This window comes from Embiotoca jacksoni, unplaced genomic scaffold (genome assembly GCF_022577435.1).
Source record: "Embiotoca jacksoni isolate LCO1_2020_lvr unplaced genomic scaffold, fEmbJac1.0.p SCAF_20, whole genome shotgun sequence".
Taxonomy (NCBI): Eukaryota; Metazoa; Chordata; class Actinopteri; family Embiotocidae; genus Embiotoca; species Embiotoca jacksoni.
The window spans coordinates 4,124,258-4,134,203 of record NW_027185341.1 but is presented as its reverse complement, the minus strand read 5'-3'; the positions used below and the strand labels follow the sequence as shown (position 1 = coordinate 4,134,203).

General features: G+C 42.2%; 1 protein-coding gene across 1 annotated transcript; it reads left to right on the top strand.

Moving 5' to 3' along the window:
• Window positions 1–258: 258 nt before the first annotated feature.
• lrrc4bb (leucine rich repeat containing 4Bb) lies at window positions 259–8,974 on the top strand. Its single transcript, XM_069155741.1, has 3 exons — window positions 259–712; window positions 4,808–5,421; window positions 5,523–8,974. The coding sequence occupies exons 2-3, from the start codon at window positions 5,179–5,181 to the stop codon at window positions 7,515–7,517; spliced, it is 2,238 nt and encodes a 745-aa protein (XP_069011842.1). The 5' UTR covers window positions 259–712; window positions 4,808–5,178; the 3' UTR covers window positions 7,518–8,974.
• The last annotated feature ends 972 nt before the right edge of the window (window positions 8,975–9,946 follow it).

The following is a 9,946-nucleotide window of genomic DNA, read 5'->3' as shown; positions in this document are numbered from 1 at the left end:
TGAGTCATATTAATAAATAGGTGACTACATAGCTACTCATTACATGCCGAGAGCTTATGTTGCACCAGAGGTTTGTAAAACAAAATATGCAGACTAAAAAAAAAAACACATCAAATATCTCTTATTTCGGTAGGATGCTGCTGTGGATGAACAGTTTAATGCTTTAAAACATTTAAAGAACGCATCTCCATCCATCGGTGGCTGGTCCTTCGTCTTTTCTCCCAGTGCTGTCTTAGTAGGATTCAGACTGAAACATACGGAATGTGCGTAAAGAGCCGCCTATGCTGGACGCAAACTGCTCTGCCCAGCGGGCGCCGTCGCGTTTGCTGCCTGCGTTCCTCTCCAAGGATGATAAGGCGCATCGATGCACTCGTCCCCGACCTCGTTCCTAAATGTGATCATTCTAACATAATTTTCCTCCAACGACCCTTAATCTGATCTCCGTTTTTTTTTTCCTCTTCCTCTCTCCCCGCGCGTGTGTGAGTGGATTGTGTTCATCTTTAACCTGCCATCGCTGTAGCCCCCCGCGTTGCGTTGGCGCTGCGGATCTAGCCTACAAGAACAAGAGCCAGCTCACAGCCGTGGAAACAAGCGAGTCAATTTAGGAAGGAGAAAAGGAGAGACAGATAGCGAGGTTGGAAAACTGACGATCGGAGAGGGGACGGGAGGACAGAAAACATCGACCTTACGCCGCAGCCGCCGAAACATTAAGGTATGTGGAGGCTGGGTTGGTTGTCCAGGTAGAAGCGACCGAAATGGTCGGCGTAATTATTGCATTTGTTACCTAATCTGCATGGATTCCCAAATCAGTCATGAGATGACAAAGATTGAATAATAAAATGTGCAGAGGTTGCAAAGATGCATAACAGTTTAAGTAAATAATTAATATGAACAAAAGATAGAGTCAGCGTCGATGTCACTGGAATAAATCTGTGGTAGTCCTGGAAACTGTATTAAAATCATTTGGCTCCTTACGTAAGCCTGTCTATTTCACATGTAGCCTTTACACTTGCTCGTTTCCAAAGAAATACTGAGCCTATATGGATTATTTTGGGTGCAGTCATGTTGTCATTACCCTGAAGAGAGAATGGATGCAAGCCATTTTGTAATGCAGCATGTGCAGAATTGGGCCTATTCAGAATTTCAATTGCGTTCCCGAGAAGGTGCGCCGTAGTGAGCGCAGCTGCATAGATGAATAAGGCCATTCTGTTCAATTGTAGGATATATTATGCTCGAGGCTATATGATGAGGAGAGATTGCAGATTAGAGGTTGCGACTGCAGGAGAAAACGGTCAGCTTCTTGCGTTTTTTTTTGTTTTTTGGCCGTTTCTCACAAGTTGTTATTAGTGAAATGATGGAAATATATTTGTGATGAGCTGAAAGTGGTGGAAAACATTTGGCACGAACCGGTCATTTTCTCTCACTAACATGTTACTGGTGAAATGCGTCCCATCCTACCCCGATTCCCACGTCCTGAATCAATCTAGTGTTGTCATAGTTACAGTAGATGATGTTGGCCCTGCTGCACCTGTGCCGCTTTGTGTTCATTCTAGACCATCTGTAAATACATGCGGTCTAATTGGGCCTTGTGAGGGGACACAAGAAACAGTCTACAGCCTCGGTGTTTATTGAAAACAACACCACGATTTTTGCCTCTTCATAAACCTTAATGAGTCTGTTGTGGAGAGCGGGACATTGATACAATCAGGCGCTTACGATGATGTGATTGGTTTGTAGCAATTGGTCAGCAGCTTGCAGCTAATTTGTCTTTTCACGACTGAGCGCTCTCTCAGGCCTGATCGAATAATCAATACCTACATGGTTGCAATCTGCTCTTGACACGAAAGAACGGCTAGGATCAAGAAAGAGAAATACATTTGAGTGAAATTGGTTTGAAAAAAATACAAGGTGGCCGACGTGTCAAGCGTGTCACAAACCCAAAGTAAACAGGTTCTGCACAAGGATCATGATGAAGGCCACTGGCGCAGAATTCTCCCTCAGATGAGTCAAGGTGTAATATTAAAAAAAAAAATAAAGACCATCATGGTGTTTGCTGTTGATCTTGAGCCCTCATGTGGTTGGGAACTTGAAGAAGAGAGGTCAAGTCAACAGGCGTCCTGCTTGGAGATTCATGGTCTCTTCCTCAATACAATTACACCCTGCGTGGTGCTTTACATTAACAGCTTGTACTGTCCAATCCCTGTGACTTTTTCCACCTAAAGCAAAGAAAAAAATGTAGCTCAAATCCTTTTATTATTTTAACAAAAAAAAAATACAGCTACTTCTTGACAGGTGCCAGTAGCTCTAACCAGTTGTTAAATGCATCTTTATTAAGGATGCAATGAAGGAAACCCAAGCAAAAAAACAACAACTATTTTGCATGTCCACAATCAGAATGTATTTTGGCTTAATACTACTCTTCCTTGGTGCAAAAAAAACACTTTACTCTTACATCCATGTTTGTTCATTTCAAAAGGCCGCAGGAATTCTTGCAGCTGCATTCGTCCATTTTCAAGACAGCTCCATCTAAAAGAAAGTAAAAGAACAACAAAAAAAGGCAAAGCAACACCATCACAGTGTGTTTGAGGAAGTACCAGAGTACAAAACACGGCATAAAAGATAAAATTCAGTTTGAGAGCATTGATATCATCAGTTCTTTGACCATCTGAATATTAATGAGGTTGTGTTTTGATGAATTCATGAATCATTGTAACTATCAAAACCACCATTTTGGATCAGACACAATGTTGATTGTAAGACAGACACTGAAACATTTTTTAAAACGCTGAAGTTATTGAAATGCATAATTACCTGCTGGACTGGGATGAGAGGGCAACTCTTCAAGGGAAGGACCGCACAGAGGAGTGCTGCAAGGAGGAACATTTAGGTTTATCAGTTGTATTCATAAATCTGCATTTATTCTCTAATCAGAGATGGATAATGTCTTGTTATTGCTCTGTGGCAGTTACAGTTAAGATGGATGGATGTGTGGACCTCTGTGTGTGTGTGTGTGTGTGTGTGTGTGTGTGTGTGTGTGTGTGTGTGTGTGTGTGTGTGTGTGTGTGTGTGTGTGTGTGTGTGTGTGTGTCAAAGAGAGAGAGACAGAGAGGGTGAGAGAATCTGTGGGATGTGCAGAGCATCAGAAAAAGTCTATTTTTAGTATACATTCCCTTATGAGCTTTCTTAATAGCTGCTTTAAGAGTTCTCAGAACTATGTTTTTAATAAAGACGGATGTTGACCTAATCCTCAGACCTGGTAGATGTTGAGATTCATGGCGGATTTGTTCCCTCTGTTGCGATATTGAAGGCCAAGGTTCAACAGTGTGCTTTCTCAGGTTTTCTTGCACTTATGTGAATGTATATTTTCAACATGCAGTTTTTGTGTCTCTAGGTAAAGATACCAACTGAGTAAAAGCATGCTGATTTTATATTTTTATGCCGCAATAACAAATGCTATGATGTGAATAAACTCTAAAAGCTTGAAGTCTCAATGCTCGTTGATTTAGACCTGCTGATCGTTTTAGAGCAGGAAATGTTCATCAAGCTCAGCTAAACACAGTAATGTGGAATAGGGCACTGGACAGTAAAAACACAAGATGGTGAGTGAGCAGGTTGCCACAGCAACCGTGTTTCTAGGAGCGCATGCATCTTCGCCGCATAGGAGAGGAGATGCTTTAGACAGCCATGGAACTTTAAAAAAAAAAACCAAAAAAAAAAACCTGTCTATTACAGAAATTAGAGGCTAGAACGTATTCATAAAATGTATCCAGGAGTTATTTTAGATAGAAGATTGATAACGGTAACACAGTGCTTGTATTTGTGACAGGAAACAAGGACCTTCCTATTTGTTTTGAAAAGACATCACAGGCTTGTGACTGCTAGAGTCATAGTCTCAAGCATAATGTGCCCGAGAAGACAATGAACACTTTCTCTTTCTAATCATTGCAAGGGAAACAGCCCAGGCATTTCTAAATTTAGTGAGTCTGCTGATGCTTGCAGCCATGTCTGTTCAAGACGTGTGTGACAGTAACCAAAAACAAGGCATTTGAAAAACACAATACACACCTGTGTATTACAGAAGCCATAAAAGTGTTTCTGCACCATCGTCTTTCTCTTTGTTCACAATCTTCTTGTTATTTTCATGTCTGGTTCATCAACTTCAGTGGCTGGGGATCTTGTCTGATTGAGCGTTGCATATTGTACACAGCATGTGCATTGCAGTAAAATGTCAGGAGTCAATAATCATTTCTTCATATTTTAATTTCTAAATTACTGCATGCAGGCATCATTTGTTATCTCATTTGTAATGCTGTGCCACCGCCTCATGATGGATTGCATGAATCTCTGCGTTAACCTTAGGTCTTTGGGAATCCCACCAGCAGCAGTTGGAATTGCTTTCAACCACTTTGCATCCTTTAAAATTTGAGATTCTACTCTGTCAGCATGCATTTGACCAGAAGCATGCCAGTATCATAGAGTGGATGGTGAGACAGTCATCCTCCTGCCACACTTGTGAAATTGTAGACTTTTTGTGGCCATTTCAGACCACGACCCCGATGTTAAGTTCAACTTGATGAAGAAAATGGCAGCTGACTCACCAGTCACACTGCAAGGCGCACTTTGAGAGACACCTCTTTAGAAAATAAAATCAGATGTGGCTTATCATGCGCTCAGGACATTGTAATATTTTGAGATTTAAATTCAGCCCTACTTGTATGTATGTGCTACGCAAATATCTTAAAGCCACTGCACACTGCACTTACTTGACCTCCTTCCTGTCTCTTTTTGTCTCTCTCTCCCTCTACAGTGAGAAGCAACAGCCTCCACCGTGACAACACTTTCACAGCCAAATCCTCCCCAAAATCTTGATTTCTCTCCTAATAATTGTCATGGGAGCAAAAATACAGGGTTCCCTAAAATGACATATTGAAAAAAGAAAAAAGGTCAAGGTATTTGATAGTCAAAGAAGTATGAGCAAAGTAAAACAGGAATCTATTAATGATAAATAGAGTCTTTAATATAACATCACACTTTTCTCACATTTTAAAGTGACTGCTTGAAGGAGAAAAACAGAAAAAGAGCATTAAATATGAACATCAAGATAAGCACTTAAATTCCCCTGTTTGGAGGTGACTTATCGACATCATAGCAATAGGGGTGGGTCATGACTCAGTTGCCATGCGTGTTGTCATGGTGACCAGCCCCTGTACCCCTTTCCCCCTCCTCTGGTTGGTCCAGCTTTTGTTGTGGTTTCACAACCATGGACCTCAGCTGACAGAGGCAGCACCCCCCTGCCCCAACCCCTGTACCTGCTCCAATCAGGCGAGTCGTGTCATTTGTACCAGGAAGAGTTTAGATCAAATCCCAGACAGCATTTCAGAGAACACAAGATACCTCAATCTACAAGAGAACTCAATTCAGGTAAATATGGTTTCATGTACACATTCAGACTGACAAGAATATATTATGATTAATTCTGATGTTGCCACCAACGTGCCTCCATGTTCTTGTTTCCACACCAGGTGATCAAGTCGGACACATTTAAACATCTGCGGCATTTGGAAATCCTCCAGCTCTCCAAGAACCACATCCGGCAGATTGAGGTGGGAGCTTTCAATGGGCTTCCCAACCTCAACACATTGGAGCTTTTTGACAACCGTCTCACAGTGGTACCATCCCAAGCCTTTGAGTACCTCAGCAAGCTAAGGGAACTATGGCTACGAAACAACCCCATCGAGACACTGCCGGCATTTGCCTTTCATCGTGTTCCCTCTTTGCGGCGTCTCGATCTAGGGGAGCTCAGGAAACTGGATTTCATCTCAGAGGCTGCCTTTGAAGGTCTGGTAAATTTGCGCTTCTTGAATCTTGGCATGTGTGGCTTGAAGGACATCCCCAACCTCACCCCACTGGTGCGACTTGAGGAGCTGGAGCTGTCAGGGAACCAGCTCGGGATAGTCCGGCCTGGATCCTTCCAGGGTCTAGTCTCACTTCGCAAGCTGTGGCTAATGCACTCCAGAGTGTCAGTCATTGAACGCAATGCTTTTGATGACCTCAAAAACTTGGAGGAGCTCAACCTCTCCCACAACTCCCTGCATTCCCTGCCCCATGACCTCTTCACCCCTTTGCACCAATTGGAGAGGGTACATCTCAACCACAACCCATGGGTGTGCAACTGTGATGTTCTGTGGCTCAGCTGGTGGCTGAAAGAAACAGTTCCCAGCAACACCACATGTTGTGCTCGCTGCCATGCGCCCCCAGGCATAAAGGGCAAGTACATTGGGGAACTAGACCAGAGCCACTTTACCTGCTATGCCCCAGTAATCGTTGAGCCACCCACTGACCTCAATGTCACTGAAGGTATGGCTGCTGAGCTGAAATGTCGCACTGGAACCTCAATGACCTCTGTGAACTGGTTCACTCCAAATGGCACTCTGATGACCCACGGATCGTACCGAGTTCGGATCTCAGTGCTTCATGACGGAACACTCAACTTCACAAATGTGACCGTGCAAGACACTGGGCAGTATACTTGCATGGTAACCAACTCTGCTGGAAACACCACTGCAACCGCCGTGCTCAATGTGTCAGCTTCAGATCCCAGCAACAGCTACAGCTATTTCACCACTGTCACTGTGGAAACAGTAGAGACAGTAAGAGGAGAGGAGGAGAACTCGGCAAGACAGTATATTAACGAGACTTTCATAGATTTCCCTAATCCCACTGTTCAAAGAGGGTTAGATGGCCGACCTGGCATCACTATATCGCCTTCTCTCTCTTCTCTTTCCTCACTGTCCCCAAGAGCCAACAGAGCCACTGAAAATGCAGTGACTGTGTCTATAATGGATGTAACTAACATTCCAGGTCTGGACGACGTAATGAAAACAACTAAGATCATAATTGGTTGCTTTGTGGCCATTACTTTTATGGCAGCCGTAATGTTGGTGGTCTTCTATAAACTCCGTAAGCAACACCAGCTACACAAGCACCACGGCCCAGCCAGAGCTATCGAAATTGTCAACGTTGAAGATGAGATCGGAGCCGGGGCCGGAAGTGGCATCTCAGGTGGTTCAACAATGAATTCTGGCACTGGTGGAGAAGGAACCCTTAGGATACATCATCCAGAAATAGTCAACCTTCCCAACATCGGCCGTACAGATACTCTCAACCATTACTACAAGACACATCATTTCAACAACAACGTGATGGGGCTTAGTATTGGCACCGATGGGATGGGACCAGGAGGGATGCTCATTAACAAGAACCAGCCAGGCCAGGATATCCCCATCTCCTGTACCTCAGTCCCAATCTCTACATCGAATTTGCTCTCCTCATCAGGCAACGGCACCAACATCAACCCAAGTTCTATGTCCCCACCGCTGCCGATGTCCCTCCCCATGCCGACCATGGGCTTACATGGATCGATCAAGGGTTTCATGGGCCAAAACCAGAATCCCCAAATGGAGCCTCTTCTCTTCAAGGGGAACTCGAAGGAAAACGTCCAAGAGACTCAGATCTAAAAACAAAAGTGAGAGTATAGAGGGAGAGTGAGCAAGAGTCGAAGACAGAGAGGGGATTGATGTTGGGTTTATGCGCGGAATGATTAGACACTAGAGTGCATTGACATTACACCAGGAGAGAGGATAGACTGACACGGCAATACACAAACACATAGACTTATCTGTGACAGTGTACTGAGCCAAGGATTACCACAATGGCCCACTTGTGTTTGTAGTAACGATCATGGCCATGGAGATCAAGGAATGGACATTGCTACAATGTAAATCTGTGCCAAAGCAAATGTTTTTTGCAGTTTCTACAAGCTGTGTTCTCATAGGAAAAAAAAAAACCTAGCCTTTCAGAGTAATCAGTCCCCAAATCGTTGTTGGCCAGCGAAGTTGAAAGACATGCACAGCACTTACCACACTGAGGATCAAAGATATCGCAGAATAAAATCCAAGAGACATTTTTCTTCCACAAAAAAACATGAGCCACACTCTCTCTCAAGTGACTCAATAGACTCCCTCAAGGTGAAAATTATGTAGGCATAAATAGATGGACAAAAAGGTACAGTGCAGTACAAACTACTGTGAAAAATCCACAAATTATATAAATATATTTTCATCTAAATATGTATCATTGCAGACTCCGATGCAGACATATTTTGGGGTGGATGTATAAGCTGGTATAGTTTGTTTCTTTGTGAATAATCAGGGGCGGTGACAGTGGCGGTTTGTTACGATACGTTTTAAGTTTGGCTACTTCTCAGAAACATAAGGGCTCAATTGCAACACGCATTGTGAATCTTTGAATTGGCTTTGTGACATGAAGTCCATTTAGGTTGTAGAACAGTAAATGCAGATCTCTGTTTGACAAACTTTTGTCTGTTGTTTCAGTAATAATCATTGCAAACTTTTGTGTTCTGAGAGTGTATTATGTATTTTGTAAAAGCCAGCTACTTGGTATTTGAATTGATGATTCTGATACTTAAATGCCAGCATCAAATAATGGTAAAAACAATGTTTCACAAACACGAAAAAGGTAATCCAATGCAAAGACCTGTATGGGTAAAATAATGTGTTGACAATGTGTTATTTGAATCAGATCAGTAGCCAGATATTTGCTTTTAGACAGGAATTTGATATGACCTCCTTGCTCATGGTTACCATAATCATGCCATAAAATGCTGTCATAAGGATGATTAGACATCTACCTGCAGCAGCATTCAAGAAGGGATTAAACATCCATCTTTGGATGATTGGAATGAATGGAAATGTACAGTATATTAATAATAATAATGTCTGGTTGTATGACAATTGTAAGATCCACATTTTTACAGTGTAACTTTCATATGTTAAATGCCATTTACGCTTCTTGCGTTTCAACTCTGTATTTCTTTATTTTTGTTAGTTTGATATAATGTGTACAGTTGTCTAGCCATGTATCATTACGTGTGAAATAAATCAATCATATATTGGGTTGTGGCGGGTCAATATGGCAACCACACGCAGCGAGTGAAGGGTGAGAAAATATGCAGTCCTCTGTGCTAAACCTAAATTGAATGTATGGTTTGTGGTTTAGCCATTACATAGTCATCCTGGTAATGACAGGTGCCGTCTGCTCCGTTTATGTGCTCAGACAGGCTTTTAGTTACTCTCCTATAGGTGGGCTATAGACACTACTGGTTTTGGAAAATTTGTGTTTTTATGAACAGTCAGTGTATTTATCCGACAGCAGAGTGATGTGTTGAATTGGTTTGAAATGGGAACATACAGTTAAGGAAAAGAAATATATTGATTACATTCAATTTTATTTGACTACGTTCATCAAACAGGAACCTAAAATGTTTGTTGCAATTGAGCACAAACTGGACATGTGACCAGTTATTCCGCAGATAGTACAGCATCCTTTTTGACTGTAATGCAGCGCTGTGTATGATTTTGCTGGGCTTTGCTTTAATTTTTTTCTTTTTTTGTAACCCCTCCCTAAGATCTTTTAACCGGGAATGTTATTCAAAACCACAAATATGAAGTGTTTTATGTGAAGGTTTTTTGTTATCGGCATTGAGCCCGGAAGGAATAGTAATAATGATGATGATAACATGAGTGATGATATCAGACAAAACCCAGAATTCACTGTCACTGAGGTTAATCTAAAGGAACATTTTCTACATCAGTGCACACTATGGCTTACCCTGTTTAATGTTAAATATCTGAGCCATCTTTTAAAGTATATGTCTGGTTATACCAACAATATTACATGTAAACAGGTTGATCAAATAACTCCAGTTGTCTAACTTGCAGCCATGTATTTTCTCAACTTGGTGCCCTGAAAATAATTCCAAATGTGTGACTCAAGATGTAAATGTGGGAGTAAATGTAAATGTGTGACCTGAACCAACAGATCTAGTGGACTGGGTTCAGCTGTAGCCCCACAGGGACACAAATAG

Coding starts and splice junctions, on each gene's coding strand:
- lrrc4bb (XM_069155741.1), top strand. CDS start 5,179: ATGCGTGTTGTCATGGTGACCAGCCCCTGTACCCCTTTCCCCCTCCTC. Junction 5,422..5,522: donor TACAAGAGAACTCAATTCAG/GTAAATATGGTT, acceptor TTTCCACACCAG/GTGATCAAGTCGGACACATT.